The sequence below is a fragment of the Podarcis gaigeae genome (assembly GCF_964106915.1).
Source record: "Podarcis gaigeae genome assembly, chromosome: 6".
In the NCBI taxonomy this organism is placed as follows: Eukaryota; Metazoa; Chordata; class Lepidosauria; order Squamata; family Lacertidae; genus Podarcis; species Podarcis gaigeae.
The window spans coordinates 18,474,269-18,494,428 of NC_139682.1; the positions used below are offsets into that span (position 1 = coordinate 18,474,269).

General features: G+C 46.4%; 1 protein-coding gene and 1 long non-coding RNA gene across 6 annotated transcripts; one reads left to right on the plus strand and one right to left on the minus strand.

Moving 5' to 3' along the window:
- Nucleotides 1-4,546: 4,546 nt before the first annotated feature.
- Nucleotides 4,547-16,105, plus strand: KCNG1 (potassium voltage-gated channel modifier subfamily G member 1). Of its 5 annotated transcripts, none has more exons than XM_083744463.1 (4): nucleotides 5,134-5,581; nucleotides 7,379-7,505; nucleotides 10,471-11,280; nucleotides 13,980-16,105. In XM_083744463.1, exons 3-4 carry the CDS (start codon nucleotides 10,522-10,524, stop codon nucleotides 14,748-14,750), a joined length of 1,530 nt encoding a protein of 509 aa, XP_083600589.1. In that variant the 5' UTR covers nucleotides 5,134-5,581; nucleotides 7,379-7,505; nucleotides 10,471-10,521; the 3' UTR covers nucleotides 14,751-16,105. The 5 variants fall into 5 exon arrangements, with proteins under 5 accessions (XP_083600587.1, XP_083600589.1, XP_083600586.1 ...); XM_083744462.1 differs by lacking the exon at nucleotides 5,134-5,581 and adding an exon at nucleotides 5,646-6,177; XM_083744461.1 differs by lacking the exons at nucleotides 5,134-5,581; nucleotides 7,379-7,505 and adding an exon at nucleotides 4,547-4,995.
- Nucleotides 16,052-18,309, minus strand: LOC310847281. The gene is made up of 2 exons (XR_014565758.1): nucleotides 16,360-18,309; nucleotides 16,052-16,310 (listed from the first exon to the last, which is right to left on the minus strand). It is a non-coding gene; the product is annotated as an uncharacterized lncRNA (long non-coding RNA).
- Between the last annotated feature and the right edge of the window lie 1,851 nt (nucleotides 18,310-20,160).

Here is a 20,160-nt window from a genome sequence, read left to right on the forward strand (position 1 = left end):
GTAAGTGAAAACATCCAAGAAACCTTAAGCCCTTCAAATGTTTTCCTTTCCTTTCATTACAGACTTGGAGATGATCTGAAAACACGTCAGGGACCAGCTTCTCCAGCCATCCCCCCCACCAGCTTGGGTCATAACTGTTTCCCTGCTGAATAACTTACTAATCCTGATCCGCCCCCTCCAAAAAGCAATTCCCTGAAACGTATTATGGCTTCGTAAGCTTCCATTCCTGTAAATACTCTTGTTTTGTCTTTATTGGAGACAAAGCCTATTAATATTTTAAATGAATAACCCCTTGCTTTTCATTGAGCCTTCTAGAGATACTTGAGGTTGTTCTGCACCTGCTTTTCTCTCGCTTTTACAACAAATGTTTACATCACCTGTACCGCGAAGATACAAATGGCTATGTATTTTATTAATTATTGTGTATTTGCAGCCAGCTCCATCGCACAGGCTTGAGGCAACAGCAACACGATTAAAATGCAACAATGAACTATATCCCCATTACAATTCAATTAGTTGCTCAAAACATAAAGTGTTTCAAATAATCAACCTTCCCTTTAAAACCTGCTCTCAGTAAAAAGGCCTTTCAGTGTTTCTGAAAGTTGCTTGAGCTTTCAGGAAGTAAAAGAAAGAACATGTGGTTTGCATGCAAACATAAGAGGCTGGTCACTAGGGCGAGGTGGGGCAGAGGGTGGGAAGGAATTTGCAAAATAAGCTAAGGCTGCCTTATTGGGAGAGTTAGAACAGTAACCAATGTGGAGCCATCCAGACAACAGCTCTCAACACTCCCATTGCATAGCCACTGGTCAGAAATGGTAAGACCTGTAGCTCAACAATGCCTGGATAGTATCATATTGGCTACCCCTGATTTAAAAGTAGGTGACTGTTCTCCAGCTTTCAATAAAGCAACTTAAGCTGAAACAGTTTGCTGCCTGCTTAGTTTTCCTCTTCCCTCTTCATTCCTTTTTCCTTTTGTGTTGTGTATTTTAGATTAGAAGGCTGAGAACAGGGACTGTCTTATTCTTATCAATGTTTATGTAAGCTGCACTGGGAGCCTTTTTTGCCTTAAGGGGCAGAGAGGTGAAAATGCTTCAAAATAAATAAATAATTTGCAAGGCCAATTCTGCATCTACCCCACATCTAGAAGTCTTCACCACTGAGCTTTACAGAAGCCACTAAGCTTAGAACAAAACAATCCTCCCCTTCTGCTTGTGGAATAAAAAGGAGGCCAAGGATCCACGAAGCTGGAATCACCCTGTTCCACCTTCAGCGTCGCTGCTGACTGCAGAACGACGCTGGTTTTATCTGCAAAGACCAGGGAGCTGGTAAAACAAGCTTTCAGCTTCAGGATTCAAAGGAACAGAAGGTAAGGTAGCCCTCAAGGAACAAACAGTAATGAAAGGGGGATGAAAATTTTCTTCTGGCGCGAAATCTTCAAGGAGGACAGACCAGTTCATTTATTCAGGAAATCCCTTGCTAGTTTAATATGCAGTTAATTTACGGAGGTGGTTGGATCTCTGTTCAACATCTTTAGGGCATCTATTTCTCCACCTGAATTCACTGGTGATGGTATGGAACACTGCCCAAACAATATTGCAAAACACTGACAGAAGCACTCTAGCATCAAACGGGCCATATTTCAACATCTTGTTGCAATTTTTTTTTAAAAAAAAATGTTGTCATGCTTCATGTGTAGCCTTCAGACTGAGAAAAATCTGTCACAAGAGGGTCAGTGCCTATATAACCTCTTTAAAGGTAAAGGTAAAGGTACCCCTGACCATTAGGTCCAGTCATGACCAACTCTGGGGTTGCGGCGCTCATCTCGCTCTATGGGCCGAGGGAGCCGGCGTTTGTCTGCAGACAGCTTCCGGGTCATGTGGCCAGCAGGACTAAGCTGCTTCTGGCGAACCAGAGCAGCGCACAGAAACGCCGTTTACCTTCCTGCCGGAGCAGTACCTATTTATCTACTTGCACGTTGACGCACTTTCGAACTGCTAGGTTGGCAGGAGCAGGGACCGAGCAACAGGAGCTCACTCCATCACGGGGATTCGAACCACCAACCTTCTGATCAGCAAGTCCTAGGCTCTGTGGTTTAACCCACAGGACCACCCGCATCCCATATAAGCTCTTTAGTCCTGCAAAAAACAAAACCCTTAATCTGTATGATTTGCAGTAAGGCTATGAAATGCAAAGCTTGGCAACAGCACCTAGGCTGGACATATATAGTTCCAAAAGCTTCCTGAGCCACCAAACCAGTAAAGTAAATATGCACTGTATATTCTATAGCCAGTGAGGTTTAGTGGTTAGAATGCTGCACTAGGACCTGGGAGACCAGGGATCAAATCCCTGGCATGCCATGAAACTCAATGGGTAGCCTTGGACCAGTCAGTCTCTTAGCCTAACCTACCTCACAGGGCTTGTTTTCTCTTGCTCCGGAGGAAATATGCTGTCAGTCAGAGAAGATACAGCTGGAACCTATGGACAAATAGCCTGGCGCAGTATATGGCTGCTTCCTGTATGTTGCATCAACTGTACCTGTGTCAAAGGAACAGACTTGTCCAATGAGCATGAACAACTTGCTCTATATCTGGGAATCGGAACTAAACCAAAGTTTTCTGGTCCAAGCCCACAGCTGCAGAATCAACATTCAGCACTCATGGATGGCCTTTAAAAAAAACACACCTGAATTAATCCCTCCCCCCCACCCAGTTAAAAAATAGTAATGACCCAAAGGTCATGTTCCTCAATATACCGTTAAGTTCTGCCATTTTCCTGGAAAGTAAAAGAAATTTCATGCGGTGTGCCATTTCCAAAGCTCCTGTGCTAGTTTAATTGGAAGATCTTAATTCTGAAACTTATTTTTGAGCTGCCAGAGAAGCAAATTCTCATTCAGTTTTAATGGTCTCGAATGGGTTTTGTCCGACAGATTTCTCCCCCCCCCCAAAATAGTCCTTTGTTAAAATTGTTCTTTTTTAAAATATAGCCTTAGGTTGCCTCAACATGTGTCGAAAGTAAGATACAAGGACTTTTTAACAAAATAAAGGGTCATATTATAAATAGGAGCATGGCAAGCAACACATGTGCAAGAACCCTGCTGTTCAGACAAAAACACAGAAATGCATGAGATAATAATAATAAATAATAAAATTTTATTTATATCCCGCCCTCCCCAGCCAAAGCCGGGCTGAAAGCAGCTAACAACAGTAAAAAAAATAGAACAGTTTACATAAAATCACAGTCAATTGAAATACATTCTAAAATCAATTCATTTAATAATAAAATCCCTCTGTCCAGCAAAGAAGTCAGCCTACAGCAATGCAGCGTCACCTAGTGGCCCAAGTCCACAACGACTGCAAGAGTTTCTGCAGAGTAAATATCTATATTTGTAGGTGCGGGTGCGCTGTGGTCTAAACCAGAGCCTAGGGCTTGCAGATCAGACGGTCAGCAGTTTGAATCCCCTCGACAGGGTGAGCTCCCATTGTTCGGTCCCAGCTCTGGTCCACCTAGCAGTTCGATAACACGTCAAAAGTGCAAGTAAATAAATAGGTAACGCTCCGTCGGGAAGGTAAACGGTGTTTCCGTGCGCTGTTCCAGTACGCCAGAAGCGGCTTAGTCATGCTGGCCACATGACCCGGAAGCTGTCTGCGGACAAACGCCGGCTCCCTTGGCCTACAAAGCGAGATGAGCACCGCAACCCCAGAATCATCTGCGACTCGACCTAGTGGTCAAGGGTACCTTTACCTTTACCTTGGACGGAGATTTTATTCAGGAAACGGCATAAAGAAATCATTTTACTTTTCAGTGCATGGTTCTTGGAAGCAAGCCCCTCTATTAAAAGTGGATCAGCACTGTGTCTGAGAGGGGCTGTGGGCCAGTGATTTTTTAAAAAACCCCACGCTTTGAATGTATGGTCGCAGGTTCAGTCCCTGTCCAAGTAGACTCGAGAATGACTCTTGCCTGGAGAGTCAATGTGTGTGTAGACTCTCTAGTTGGGAGGGCCAACTTTTGGTGGGTTGTTGATTTTAACACGAATATATCCATCAACTTGTTATCTATCCACCAGGTAAAAGACACACTTAGAATTAAAAAAAATGATGAGCCCAGGAATATGTTAGAAGCCCCTCCAAAACGGCCTCCCACACAAAAATCCACTCCCTGCAATCTCCCCACGCCACGCTTCTTTCCTCATTTCAGTGTTATAATGCGGTGTGTGTGTGTGCTGTTAAACAACATGGGAATCAGAAATCCTGGTTGATCTACCGCAAAACACCCTACCAGCAGATCTCGAGCTACCCTCCGCTTTCCCCGGATCCTAGGCTAGCTAGACGGACCAGAGGATCCTATTCCACCCAGCAGAATCCCACGTATCTGCACAGGGAGAACAGCCGCAACTGAACTGCATCACTAACACGCTGCAGCGATTTGAGGTGTGTGGGGGGGGGGGGGTCCTACCGAAATTGCTTTCCGGAGTATGGTAGGGCCCGGCTGGAGGGGAAGATGCCAGCAGCCTCACACACAAATATCTAGACTATAAAGCGTTTGCGAGTGGGGGGATTCGTTCCTGGTATATACTGTGAGGCGCACACGCGTGCCGCTCCAAAAGGGAAAAGTGTCTCCACGACCACGTGTGCGTGTTTGCGCGTGTCTGCTGTGGTTCACTGCAAACCTGACCTCTTCCTCTTCCCGGTTTATTCCACGGATCCCCCTGCCTTTACCTGCTTAGTGGATTGGAGGCGGGTTACAAAAAGATGCATACGTCGTTGAAGGGGAAATTAGCTGCGGAAATATATCGCCGCTGAACGCTATGGAGGCGACCTACGGAACGAGGGACGCACTTTCCCCTTAATTGCATGCGGCAGAAGGAGAGCTGCGCACACGCCGGAGTCGAAGCCCTGTCGCCGGGTCTTCCTTCTTTGCAACGCTTCACTCGATGCGCGTCCCGCGGAAAGAGAATCGAGAGCTTCCTTCGTGGGAGCGGCGCTCCAGCCTGGAAAGGTGGGATTTGCTTCTTCCATGCTCACGTTCCGCGGGGATGCAAGTTGCACGCCCACTTGTTGCAGTGTGTGTGTGTGTATGTGCGCGCGCGCGCGCGCGCGCGCGCGCGCGCGTTCCTGTTGCATGTACAGTACAGACCTGGATGCGAGAAACGTGCGCTGGCTCTCTGCCAAGCAAGAGCACGCGTCCACTGGGATGCGCGTCGGGGCGTGCAGACCTGTTGCAGGCAAGCGCGTCCCGGCGCCCGTTGCGCGCAGGGCGCACTTGGCCGCCGGTTGCCGACCTCGCCAAAGGGCGGGCGCGGAGGGTCGCGCACGCGTCGGTCTCGTGTGCAGGGTGTGGCCTCCGCCTCTCTTGCGCGGGAGCCATACCCCAGGCCGGGCTTCCTTGGGTGCCGGAGCCGCCGTTGCCATGCCCGTGCGCTCTCCTTCCAAAGGGCGCCAGCCGAGGGCGTCCCGTGGGCTCAGCCCCGCCGCCGCCTGTGCTCCGGAGTCTCCGTCCTGCTTAGCGGCGCTGCTGATCACTCCCGGGCTTTTTCTCCACCTGCTTTGCCCGCCCAGGAGGAGAAGCGGAGCGGCTGTTGCAAGTAAGTGAGCGGATCCCCTCCCTTTCATCGCTTTCCTCCGACAGGCGATCTTCTAGGCGCGCAGCTCCTCACCGAACTTCCCGGGCAAGTTTCTCGGGGGCAACTTTCTTCAGTTCCGGGAAGCAAACCAGCGGATCGGATTGGGGAATCCGGTATCCGGATCCGCCGCTGCTACAAGCTCTTGGGTCATTCCGGGATCGGTCATTCCGGGCTCAAAGCGCCAAATGCAGGTTTAGAGATCGCTTAACGGCGATTACTCTTTTTTCAAGCCCACCAGCGCGGAGATTTAAGGGAAAGTGCCGGCGTTTTGTTCCCCCCCCCCCTTTGCGCGCCCCACCCTTTCCGTATTGGAATACAGAGCGAGGGGTTAATTCAGATTTAATGCGCGTGGTCTGCTTTGACTTTCGGTCCCAGGGACACTTGAAGAACTACCGGAGCTGGTAGTAGGATGGTGTGGGAATAATGGTGAAATATTTTGCTCGCCCTAGAATTATCCACACATTCCTCTTACATCAGTCACCGTGTCTGGGAACGGTGTTCTCTTTTGGTGAAGATCCGCTTTCTCCTGCTTCTTTTCCGCCCCCGCTATCCCATCGGTATGTGGTCTGATTTTAGGCACGATTACTGAGAACCAAAAGCCTCCCTCTCCCCAATAATTCGGTAGGATTCACTTCCGAAGCATGCATGGGGCTGTAGCTTTAATTTTGGATCGCTCCCTTCATTTCCCTCTTTTCCACCTTCCACAGCCCCAAGGCAAGCCTCTCCAAACTGCAGTTATGGTGCCCCACCACTACAGCAGGTTGAATCCAATCTATCACTTGGTGCCGGCTGTCGGGTATGACTTGGGTGCTTTGGAAACGTTGACTGCATCTGGTACCATAACTGCATTGGATTCCATGTGCAAAACCCCAAAGCTCTTTTATTTTCACATCCCCAAACAAGACCTCTTTGCTTGGGGGGGACAGAAGTGCTTTGGAACAACTTCTGCGGTTGTGCACCTTTGAAAGCCCAGGTCTATTTCCTCTCAGTTGCTTTCCTTGCAATCAGTTGAGTGACAGCTATCTGTGTCAATTTTTCTGATAAACGTGGCGTATTGTTGATATGGCATATTATTGACATCAGTTCTCCTGCCTCCGGTATCACACTCTTGTTTCGTGTCGGATGCTTTCTCTCAGTTTGAGCAGTGTGGTGCATTGAAGTTGGGAAGGTGAATGAATTTGATTCTGATACTTTATTTTAAGCTAGATTTTCTGTTAAAACCAGCTTTATTAGTTGTCTTCATCACTGATTCATCTCATTTGTCTGCTCTTTGTGGTGTTTTCTGTTGCTGAAAATAATCATGTGTTTTAGCATTTCACTGCTCTATTTCTTGAGGTGCATGTTAATAGCTGTTTTGCGGCTTGGTAACAATTTCTGCAGGAGGATGTAGCCTATCTGAAATAAATTTGCAGGGAAAATGGTCACATTCCCATCCTATCAACATCCAGCAACAATAGCTCTGTAGTTGGAATTAATAGCAGAGTGGATTCTCTGTATTTGCAGAACAACCTTATGGGAAGAAGTAATGTTTTTCTGCAAAATGTATTTCTTCTCCTTAATAGAGTCTGTAATAGACTTTCTGCAAAGCCCAAATTTCGACCACTATTGAATGCATGTGTTGATTTTCCCCTGGTCTTTAGGTACTGAATTGTCCTGCTCCAGTTAATAGCTGCAGTGAGATAGTTAAGCATAATATTTAGTTTCAGATATTGTAAAAACTTGGATATGCTGATGGACTCATTTTGTTATGCCTTTCAGGTCTGCCTTGTAGTGAGCAGCAAAAGTTTAAGGTGACCTTGTCAGTGTGCATGTCTTAAATCTGCCAAATCAGAATTTGTGAGGTTGCCTTGAGATGGGAAATGAGCTCTTTGTGGTGAGGTTTAAGGTATGTTTCAACTATTGAAGAACAATCTCTTGAACCCTAAACTTCCTTTGAGCTTTACTGAGCGTAGCGTACATAAATAAAGCGGTGGTATACAGTGGTACCTCGGGTTAAGAACTTAATTCGTTCTGGAGGTCCGTTCTTAGCCTGAAACTGTTCTTAACCTGAAGCACCACTTTAGCTAATGGGGCCTCCCGCTGCTGCGGTGCCATGCAATTTCTGTTCTCATTCTGAAGCAAAGTTCTTAACCCGAGGTACTATTTCTGGGTTAGCAGAGTCTGTAACCTGAAGCGTATGTAACCTGAGGTACCACTGTATTAGAAGAGCCCCCTTGGATCACACCCAGCCCAGCATCAACATAATACAAACATAGAAAGCTGCCTTCTATCGGGACAGATAAGTGGTCCTTCTACCTCAGTACAGTCTACACTGACTGGCAGCAGCCCACCCAAGATTTTAGACAGTTGTCTTTTCCAGCCCTAGCTGGAGATTCCAGGGATTGAGCCTTTGACTTTCTGCATGAAAAGAAGTTACTCTTATTATTCAGCTACAGCCATTCTTCTGTTGCTTTCCAGCAGCTGTTATTCAGAAGTAAGGATGGAAAGATCTGTCAAGTCTGAGATTTTTCCAATCCTAAATTTGTGATTTACTCATTTTTTAAAAATCATTACGAAATTCTTCAGCAATTTAGGGCGAAATTTACACATTTCTGCAAACAATTTCTCCTAATATTATGCATTTTTGTTCGCTGTTTCCATGGCTAATCACATTTTCACCTAATATTCGCACTTACTTGGTTGGAGAAATGCATCTCAAAATTCAGATAAGTGTGAATTTTGAAAGAGGTCTGTGTTTTGGTCCTTGTTTCAGAAAGTGTGAATTTGGTAAATTCAGCCTTTAATGCGAGCCGAATCAAATCCCTCCTCCATCCCTACTCAGAAGCATGCTTTCTCTGAAACCTGGAGGTAACATACAGGTATCATCAATTGATTTTTCTTCCCGAAGGAAAAGTCTTTCAATGAGACCTTCAGAGTGCTTAAACAACAGATAGCTTTAGTTTCTTGTAGCAATGCCTTTTTTGGCAAAGCCCATTCATTATATTGATGCTTAACACTGCACCAGGAGATGCTTTGCTAGGGTGGTGGGTGGAAATAATAAAACGGTAGCTAAGACCGTTCCAGACGTCAGACGTCTGTTCAGACTTTTATGACTTGCTGCAGAACCCGTTTTCATCCATGGAGTGAATCGAAAATTGCTTGCACCGTGGAATAGTAACAATCCCTTTTTTTTGCAAGTTCAGTGATTACATCAGAGATGCACTGCAGAAATCCAAATGCTGCAGAGGGAATTTGGAGGGGTGTGTGCAGATGATCAAGAGTGGAATGTTAACACTGAAGTTGCTGCTTCTCTTTCTTGCTGGGGAAAGGGCAAATGTCTCTGGTCTCTTTAGCCTGGTATTGTCTTGGATTCTTGCAGATAAGAGGACTGATCACACAGCTTTCTAATTTTGATAGCGGGGGGGGGGGGGAATCCTTCATCCTGCTGAGTCTGATTAGTTGCTTAGGAGATGTGCCTATGCATGTTTACAGAGAAATCTGTGTTCAGTGCTACTTATTCCCAAGTAGGCGCACATAGGATTGTATATGCGTCTCCCAATTCGGCCGCTCTTAATATGGTCTCTCTATGCATCCCGTTTGTTCTCATGTGAACACACACAGAAGCAGCACTGCAACACTGTGGACTAAGGAAGCTATTCAGTAAACTTTTTCTCAGTTAAACAAATAATATTTTTTATTATTTATACCCCACCCATCTGGCTGGGTTGACCCAGCAATTCTGGGCGGCTTCCAACATATATAAAAGCATAATAAAACATCAAACACTTTAAAACTTCTCAGTACAGGGCTGCCTTCAGATGTCTTCTAACTGCTGTTTATTTATCTCCTTGACATCTGATGGGAGGGTGTTCTACGGGGTGGGCGCCGCCACCGAGAAGGCCCTCTGCCTGGTTCCCTGTAACTTCACTTCTCACAGTGCTTGGTGTTGTATTCGCTCATAGATTGAATTGACGGCAACACAGCCCTTCATGCAAAGGACCAAGGCGTTAAAGGAGGTTTAGTCTCCACATCCAGAGAACAGTAACAAAGAACAGAACCCTTTGTAGAAAGATGCTGTCACAGCGCTGGTAGGTACTATAGCAAGTGAAACCATCTAAACATCTTGAAAACACAAGAGGCCCACACAAACCTGGAATATACCTTGCCCTGTGGTAGCCAACGAGATGATGTTGGACTCCAACTCCCATCATCCCCAGCAAATATGGATAATAGGGATGATGGGAGTTGTAGTCCACAGCTACCCACTGTAAGCGACTCTCCCAGCACACAGGTTGCGTGGTCCAGTCCTGCCATCTTTCTTGACTGCCGCCCAGTGGCTGCCTCTGGTAATGGCAGGTTCCTCTTTCTTACCACCATTGGCCCCAGGTGGCTGTGCTTTCATCCCTTCCTTCATCCATTGCTATTTCATCCTATTTTCCCGCATCAAACCATTAATATGCCCTCATCGCAAATAGCCTCTTTGTAGGCTTCACGCTTCTTTCCGTGCACACACCACTTTGTTGTCTCTCTCATCCCTTCCATTGGCTGTACAGTGGTACCTTGGGTTACAGACGCTTCAGGTTACAGATGCTTCAGGTTACAGACTTCGCTAACCCAGAAATAGTACCTCGGGTTAAGAACTTTGCTTCAGGATGAGAACAGAAATTGCACGGCGGCGGCAGCACAGAGACAGCAGGAGGCCCCATTAGCTAAAGTGGTGCTTCAGGTTAAGAACAATTTCAGGTTAAGAACGGACCTCCAGAACGAATTAAGTTCTTAACCCGAGGTACCACTGTATAAACAATATGCAGTGCATGGGGAATGTCACATAAACCAAGACCCTGAAATGTCTGTTTATTTTTCCGTTGCAGAAATCTTGTAGCGGGGGTAGCAAAGGGATGTGAAGTCACCTGGTGACCAAGATGACTCTCTTACCAGGAGAAAATTCGGACTATGACTACAGCGCCCTGAGCTGTGCTTCGGATGCCTCCTTCAACCACCCTTTCTTTGCTGAAACGGAAACGCTCAAGGGAGTCTTTTACCAAAGGGCCAAACTCATCCACCCCTCGGAAGAACTATACGGAAGCATTCGCCCGGAAGACCGGAAGCATCACATCATCATCAACGTGGGTGGCTTCAAGTACTTGCTCCCATGGACCACTCTGGATGAGTTCCCCATGACCCGCCTGGGGCAGCTGAAGTTCTGCAACAACTTTGACGACATCCTCAACATCTGCGACGATTACGACGTGACCTGCAACGAGTTCTTTTTCGACCGTAACCCCGGGGCGTTTAGGACCATCTTGACTTTCCTACGGGCAGGGAAGCTCCGGCTCCTGAGAGAGATGTGTGCGCTTTCGTTCCAGGAGGAGCTTCTGTACTGGGGCATCGAGGAAGACAACCTGGAGTGGTGCTGCAAGAGACGGTACCTGCAGAAAATGGAGGAGATTGCGGAAATGAACGAAGCGGAGGACGAGTTCGCGGACGGCGAAAACCAGTGCGAAGCTGTGGCGGAGACGAAAGCCGGGCGTTGCATGAAAAGGTTGCAAGACATGGTGGAGAGGCCCCAGTCTGGGATTCCGGGGAAGGTCTTTGCCTGTTTATCGGTGCTGTTTGTGACTATCACTGCCGTCAACCTTTCCATCAGCACCATGCCTGGCTTAAGAGAGGAAGAGGAGAGAGTAAGTTGATTTTAAGATGCGTAGTTGATCTTAAGATGCGTAGGAAGCTGTCTTCAGGCATGTGGGGGGAAGCCATCTAAATGGAAAGAAAGTTGGTGTGATGGTTTTGCAGACCATCAGTGCAAGTATATGTGGACACCAAGTATATGTGGACATGCAAAGCTGGTTTTTTTAAAAATGGGTGGAATAACAAACTTGGAGATTCATTTGCAAAGCTGCTCCATGATCACGGCCAAACAACCAGGGCCCGTTCCTACTTCCATTAGGGTAGGGGTGGGCAGCCTCTACTTCTGCCTCACTTCCTGCCTTGACGAAAACCAGAGGGAACATTGCACTATTGCCACAAGAGCTGGTAGGAAGGGAGGCAGGTACGTGCTTGACCGAACCACATTGCATACACCTAGGGCAGTGTAGGGACCCTCTAGGGCAGGCATAGGCAAACTGGGCCCTCCATATGTTTTGGGACTACAACTCCCATCATCCCTAGCTAACAGGACCAGCGGTCAGGGATGATGGGAATTGTAGTCTCAAAACATCTGGATGTCCAAGTTTGCCTATGCCTGCTCTAGGGGAGCGACCCTTTAGGGCTAGATGTGGATGGCAGGGGGTGGGGGAGAAATGTGCATTAGGGTATCTTTAAGATCTGCCCTTTGGTTCTTGCTTTAGCACTAAATTGAAAGGGGCCACGACTAATTCTGCTGTAAGACCCCGTCACCTGGAGTCCTGTGTCCTGTTCTGGGTACCGTATTTTGGGGGAGGATATAGACAAAATGGTTCAAAGGAGGGCAGGAATGATGGTCAGGGATATGGAAAACAAGTCCCATGAAGAAAGTTGAAGGAATTGAGTAAGTTTAGACTGGAGAAGAGAAGACTGAAAGGGGGGATGGTACTGCCTGTAGGGCTGTGACATTAGGGATGCTCACATACTGCATTCAGCAAGCGTACATACAGCCTGTGCATGCAAATAGCTGTGCTATGCAAATCAACAAGTGTACTCTCACACAAATGCTTGTGCATATGGAGAGAGCTTGTACCCGTGTTCAGTGTAGCACGTGAAGAAACATATTGAAGAGGAGAAAGACTTTACTGCCTCGGTGGTGAGTTCTTCTATTCTGGAGGTCCTCAAGTATCTGTTGCAGGACGTTCTCTGCTTCCCACTGGTTTCAGGGAGTGAAGAGTTAACCCTCCCTGCAGAGAAAGAAAAGGGCAGCAGAGAGAAAGGGGCAGCTCCACCTGCTACTGCTTTCAACCACAGTCCGTCTTAGTAAAGGTAAAAGGGACCCTTGACCATTAGGTCCAGTTGTGGCCAACTCTGGGGTTGCGGCGCTCATCTCGCTTTACTGGCCGAGGGAGCCGGCGTACAGCTTCTGGATCTTGTGGCCAGCATGACTAAGCCGCTTCTGGCGAACAAGAGCAGCCACGGGAACACCGTTTACCTTCCCTCCAGAGTGGTACCTATTTATCTACTTGCACTCAGGCGTGCTTTCAAACTGCTAGGTTGGTATGCGGCCCTAAACATTAAAGAAAGAGGATTTCCTACCCTTGATCATAGAATCATAGAACTATAGAATTGGAAGGGACCACAGGAGTCACCTTTTGCCCAGTGGGGGGCTCAAACCCACAACCCTGAGATTAAGAGTCTCGTGCTCTGCCAAATGAGCTATGCCAGCTGTACAGCTTCAAAGCGTGTTAACACAGCAACATGAACAGGCACCTGGGGATCAGGGGGCCAGTCACATCTGGCTATGCAGACAGCAATATTAAGCACAGGGTTACTGTCACCGCCCCGGAATCACTCAAGCATCGAAGAGAGTGAGGGCATGATCACATTAGGCTTAGGAAATGTCCAGAGTCCAGATTTATTAAAAGGGTGTAGCTGGCCATGTCTAAGTTTAGCATGGTTTATGTAGAAAGGCAGTTTATAATATAAATCTATAAACTTTTTTTTTTTAATGTAAACTCTGAGGAAACTTGGATAACCTGTCCTGGCAAATCATGTGGAAAATTTGACAAGAGCTGGTAGCTGCTGCCCTGCATAGCTGCATGTTCTAAAGCGAAAATTTAAGCCTAGTGAACAGTGCTAAACAGGCATCATGGGGTTGTTTATGTCCTTGGAAGAGAAAACCAGGTAAGAGTAGGATGGAGGTGATTTGGAAGCACTTTAAAACAGCCAGAACACTGCATTTTAACCCATTTTTAATATAAGTTGCAGATCAGCAAGGAGCGCTATGTTGTATTGTTGAGAGTTTTTCATTTTGAAAGTCTTTTTACCCAGAAAGGTGGCCTTAAAATATTTTAAAATTAAAAATGAATACATAAATAATACAGTCATACCTCAGGTTACAGACGCTTCAAGTTGCGTTTTTTTTTAGGTTACGGACTGCCGAAACCCGGAAGTACCAGAATGGGTTACTTCCGGGTTTCGGCAGTCGTGCATGCGCAGAAGCACTAGATTGCACATGTGCAGAAGTGCCAAATTGCAACCTGCGCATGCGCAGACGCATAGCTGTTGGTTGCGGATGTGCATCCCGCACGGATCATGTTCACAATCCGAGCGTCCACTGTAAAGTGAAGATGCAGCACATAGATACACTCGCATAGGTGGCTTTTTAAAAGCATGGGGCAAACTTCTGTGTTCTTAGCAAAACCTTTTTGCCAGCCGTTTCATGCTTACGCAGTCCCCTTCTCTCCCACTCCAGGGTGAATGTTCTCAGATGTGCTACAATATTTTCGTAGTGGAATCCGTCTGCGTGGGGTGGTTTTCCTTGGAGTTCCTCTTGAGGCTCATCCAGGCACCCAGCAAGTTTGTGTTCCTGAGGAACCCCTTGACCCTGATCGATATCGTCGCCATCCTCCCCTACTACATCACCTTACTGCTGGACAGCACTTCGCTGGGCAGCAACAAGAAGCCGACCTCCGGCAACATCTACCTGGACAAGGTGGGCCTGGTCCTCCGCATCCTGCGTGCTTTGAGGATTCTGTACGTCATGCGGTTGGCCAGGCACTCGCTGGGCCTGCAGACTCTGGGGCTGACGGCCCGCAGGTGCACCCGCGAGTTCGGGCTCTTGCTGCTGTTCCTCTGCGTGGCCATCGCGCTTTTCGCACCCCTCTTGTACGTGATTGAGAACGAGATGGCGGACTCTCAGGAGTTCACCAGCATCCCTGCCAGCTACTGGTGGGCCGTGATCACCATGACGACGGTGGGATACGGTGACATGGTACCCAGGAGCATCCCAGGCCAGGTGGTGGCCCTGAGCAGCATCCTCAGCGGCATCCTGCTCATGGCCTTTCCCGTCACGTCCATCTTCCACACGTTCTCGCGCTCCTACATCGAGCTGAAGCAAGAGCAGGAGAGGATCATGTACAGGAGGGCGCAGTTCTTAATGAAAACAAAGTCCCAGTTAAGCAACGCATCACAGGGGAGCGGCATGTTTCCGAGCCTCTCTTCAGAGACCAGGAATGACGGCTGAAACGGAAGTTTCCATGTCTGCCCTGTTGCCGAGCAAACAGCGACAGGATTTCTCTCTCTCTTTTTAATCTCGGCATTTGCTTCTGGAGGCTTTGGGGAGAGATGGCATTCTACAAATAAACACGCAAAGGGCTTTTAGCCATAATGACCGTGGGGACTTGGTTCATCATTATGTTGTATTAGCCTTGCTATTAGGGGGTGGGGGATAAGATTGTTGCTTTCCAGTAGGTTGCACAATTTGGGATCATGAAATGGAGATTTGTTTATTTTTTAAGGGAAGAGCAACGTGCATCGTTAACCAAAAGGAGAACAGTGTAAAATTACATACTGGGCACAGCTGTTGCCATTTGTAATGTAAAGGGGCAGGCCGTTTTCCAAGAGAGAACTGACTGTGAATGTCAACATTCTGATCTTTCGGTTAATTGACCTTTTGTTTGTTTATTTTTACCAAACTTTGTGAACTATAACATCTCGCAGATCCAGATTTAATCCTTGGATGTATAACCCCGTTGTTTGTACTGGAGTTAGGAAGTTTGTGGGTCACATTTGAAGTAGGCTTAGGAATGTTTTATTTTCTTGCAGCTTCCCCCCCCCCCAACTTGCTGACCTCCCAAGCTTCAAACACAGGACCCATCAAGCAGTTTTGGATTATATTCTGAAGATAAGCAATAGCAGCGTCTTTCAGCTATAATTTAAATTGCAGCAGCGAGCTGCTTGTTTCTAAGGCCACTTCTCAATCAGGGCATTTCAACCTACAATTCTCATTGGCCCCAGCAAGCATGGCCGGGGGGGGGGGAATGATGGGAGTTGTAGTCCTACAACTTCTGGAGGACTACAGTTCTTCAATGAAGCACCCACTTACTGCTGAGTCAAGTAGCATTTCCTGATAGGCGGTCGGGCACAGCCCCAGTGTCGCTGGATGTGATTTCTCTCTTCTGCGAGATGTCTCATTATGTAAAGTGTCTCATACCCGGTTCCATCGTGTATCCAATACCAACAGGAGCTCACAGCTTGCTTTTAGCGCCATTTCCCTTCAGACTGGTTAGGCATAGAAAGGAGACTTGGACGGGGGGGAAAGCTTTATAACTCCCCTCCTGAGTTATCGTGTGCATCATCCTCTGAACATTTATGAGAAAACATACGGCAGTCATCCTCTTGTCTCCAGGATACTGATTGTGCTAGATTGACCTGATACAGCTGTCCTTCTGTTCCACACCCTCTAATGTTAGTAACACAAAGCTAGATAACAGAAAATCCAAACAGAATATGCACCCAAATGCCACACCAGTCATTGTCTCACAGTTGTTTTCTTTTGCACAGGATAGAAGGAAATAAAACTCGCTATGTCTTAATCCAGCTCCGTTGCCAAAATTACTAGTGTGATAGCTGCAACAACTTCTGGACATATGGCTCCTTTCAAGGAGCAAAGGAAAATACCGGAAGCAGTTGCTGGAAATGTAGAAAAGAGGATATTATATGGATGAGTCATTGGAAACTTAGTAAGATTCCCATGAGTGAAACCTAAAAGGCGTAAAGCCTTTTGTTAATTGCCTTGTCTTTCCTTACTGTGGTAAGCGCACCATAGCAATTGGATGAAATATTTTCAGAACACACACACACTTATCAACCAATCAACCAAGGGTCTGATACAAATTGGGTTTCTTTTTCAAGAATCTGGGCATTTTTGCCTGCCACATGCTTGGCGAACCCGTTGCGTGACTTGGCCACAGTCACAAAATAATGGCTGTGTTTCCACTGAGGAAATACACGGCTTTACCACATGAGCCCTTGCAATTCAGGCTTGCAGCAAACTACTCGTACTCAAGTAACACAGCCAGTGCACTGTGTCCAGTTTTGTCAACCCTGTTGGATAGCAGTGGCTGCCTGGGATTGGGAAGCAAAGATTACCAAACAATTTTACAATTGTGTACTGGTTCCTTTGGTATCTTGAAATGGTTGGTCTGTTACACACCCTATAATCGGTGGTTATCAACCTGTTTCCTGGAAGTTTTCCAGCAGTGGCCCAATGAGAAGGCAAACAAGCTTCCCAGAAATAAAGTTAGACCTCCACAACAGGCCCTCTGCAATATGCAATTTCAGGGGAGCATATTCTATTTGTATAGGGCGATGGGGAGGACCAAGAGGCACGTAGCTTTGCATGAACAAAATAGACTGCCCCAGAATCCTTTGCAACATAAGAGGTTCCAAGGCAAATATGCAGAGGTGGTTCTTCAGCAGATGAGTCTCACCCTGAAGGTTTGGTGTTTGAATATCACTGCTCTATGAACCCCTGGATCTCGTCCAACCATTTCTTCTTAACTGCTCTTTAATTGCCAAGATCTAGTTTATTGACCTAGAAGAACCCACCTGATTTCCAGCTAACTAGATATAGTTATTCATTTGTATTGGTTTATCACTTAATGTGGAGGCAAACAATGTACCTTTCTGGTATATCTTCAAATCACGTTAGTATTCATGTGCAAGATCAGGTCCCAAAATGAAAATTTGAGAGCTTAGAAGCAAAATAGTAGAATGATAGGAATGAAATACCATACTTTTCCGTGTATAAGACCAGGTTTTTTTCTTTAAAAAGTATGCTAAAAAGTAGGGGTCTTATACATGGATAATGCATAGAGTGAATGTTTGATTGGTTGTCAGCAGCTATTTGGCGTCTTATTGGTAGCTATGTGAAGGGCTGGTGTTGATTGGCTGATGCTGCAGCAATTGGGCAGGCAACTGGCAGCTTCTGCCGGTGAGGGGATAAAAGGTGGATTTTGTGACAAGTGCTGGTGAGCAATTTTTTGCAATCCTCCCTTTAAAAAGCTCAACAGCTCTGTGCCACCTCCCCCCATTTTCTTAAATTTGAGTCTCCAAAAATAGGAGGCGTCTTATACATGGGCGTGTTATACACGGAAAAATACGGTACACTGCTGATTTACAATGCAGTTGAGAATATGATGGATAGTTTCATCCCCTTATGCATATATTAGCTTTACCTTGTAGTATTTCAGATTTGTGTCGTGCAGTCCAATCCTCTGTACAGTACATTTATTCTAAGTCTCGCTGTGTTCAGTGGGGTTACTCCCAAGTAAATATGTATAGTATTTCAGTCTTAATGACCCAAGAGTCAAACTCCAGAGTGAATTGGGGTTTGGTGGTATTCTGCAGGATTCTGGATGCCAGCTCTGCCTGCCAAACTAGAGCTGCGACTTATGCACATTTACTGGGGGTAAGCCCCACTGAGCACAGCAGGAAGTAGTTCTGAGTAAACATGAAGGAAGATTGAGCTGTCTGGAATAAGGATGGATTTGGCTTGCTTGCTTTGGTTTTGTCTCTTGGTAACAAATTACTTCTAAGCTAGGAATATGTTCTATGAATCACTCTTTAAGAAATTGCTTCTCTTCCCCCTTCAAAACACCAAAATGAGACCTACTGTGGCTTCTTGCAATGAATACAGTTTATATGTTTCAACTTCCATAATGTACTGTGTCCCACTGCCAGCTATGAATATTTTTAAATACAGTCACAAAGTACAGTCTCATTTCGGTCTTTGAAGCCAGCTTCGGTGAAACGACAGAATTATTTTAAAATTATTTTTTTAAAAAAACCCATCTCAATGTTTGCAAGTCCTGAGAGTTTTAAAAATATTTTGCTTTCAAACAGCTTACGCCATTCCAGTGAGGGAAAAGGTGGTATAAGTTAACATCCAGACTATATACACACAAACCAGTATATCTGAAGGAGCGTCTCCACCCCCATCGTTCTGCCCAGACACTGAGGTCTAGTGCCAAGGGCCTTCTGGCGGTTCCCTCACTGCGAGAAGCCAATTTACAGGGAACCAGGCAGGGGGCCTTCTCGATAGTGGCACCTGCCCTGTGGAATGGCTTCTCACCAGATGTCAAAGAGAAGAACAACTACCAGACTTTTAGAAGACATTTAGAAGGCAGCCCTCTTTAAGGAAGCTTTTAATGTTTAACAGACTACTGTATTTTAATACTTTGTTAGAAGCCACCCAGAGTGGTTGGGAAACCCAGCCAGATGGGCGGGGTATAAATAATATATTATTATTATTATTAAAGGTAAAGGGACACCTGACCATGAGGTCCGGTCGTGGCCGACTCTGGGGTTGCGGCGCTCGTCTCGCTTTATTGGCCGAGGGAGCCAGTGTACAGCTTCTGAGTCATGTGGCCAGCATGACTAAGCCGCTTCTGGCGAACCAGAGCAACGCACGGAAACGCCGTTTACCTTCCCGCCGGAGCGGTACCTATTTATCTACTTGCACTTTGACATGCTTTCGAACTACTAGGTTGGCAGGAGTAGGGACCAAGCAATGGGAGCTCACCCCGTTGCGGGGATTCGAACCACCGACCTTCTGATCGGCAAGTCCTAGGCTCTGTGGTTTAACCCACAGCGCCACCCGTGTCCCATTATTATTATTATTATTATTATTATTATTATTATTATTATTAAACATATGAACCTCCAGGTTCAAAGGCAGTATGCTTCTGCATACCAGATGTTACAGCAACAACAAGAGAGGTTTCTTTCCTTCAATCCCAGATTGTACCTGGGAGACCACTGTGGGAAAGGATGCTGGAATAGATGGGCCTTTGTTCTGATAGAGGCAGTAGTGCTTCTGAATGCCAGTTGATGAAAACCACAGGAGGGGTGAGTGCTCTTGTGCTCAGGTCCTGCTTATAGGCTTCCCACAAGCAGCTGATGCGCCACAGTGAGAACAGAATGCTGGACCCCCGGCGAAATCCAGCAAGCTCTTACTTGTTTCTTATATCCAATTAGTTTTTCATAATCTCATTTGGCACAGACCAGACAAACAGCGTTCGCCAGAACCTTTCATGTAAAAACCACCACAGCGATTCAAGATGTCTCTGAAGCAAAGATGTGTCACAGTGCAATGGATTTTCATTTAATTCTCTGCCCCTCCTAAGCGAATCGCTCACTGGATCAGCAAACCTGTCTATTTCCATGCTTTGGCGTTCTGGGAAGCTTAGTGTTATTAAACAAAGAGTTTGCCCACTGCCGGTTCAAAGAGCATTCTCTCCAGGATTTGGTTCTGGTTTGATTGTTGTGTTTTGCAGTCTTGGCTAAATGGGCAGCCAACTTTTTAGCTGTATCTTAATTCAACAGAAAGTATTTGTGCTTGACCGAGTCATAGCTGTATGCTTCGTTTGATGCATGTCGGGGAAAGGAAATGGGCATGAATTGTGTATGCACAATCTGTGTGGGCAGAATTTTCCAGTCTGTGTTAAATCCAGAGTTGCCGAGGGGAACAATGCTGGTCTCCACCTTGTGCCTTCTGTTAAAGGGTTTAGAGTTTATGAGAATCCTATGTGAGGTTAACTTTTCCACACAATATATAACTCACAGCAAGTACGATAATCACACACTAATTC

Excerpts from the sequence above, each read along its gene's own strand:
- KCNG1 (XM_083744461.1), top strand. The coding sequence starts at position 10,522 with ATGACTCTCTTACCAGGAGAAAATTCGGACTATGACTACAGCGCCCTG. Across the intron at positions 11,281-13,979 it reads TAAGAGAGGAAGAGGAGAGA|GGTGAATGTTCTCAGATGTG; the intron begins GTAAGTTGATTT and ends CTCCCACTCCAG.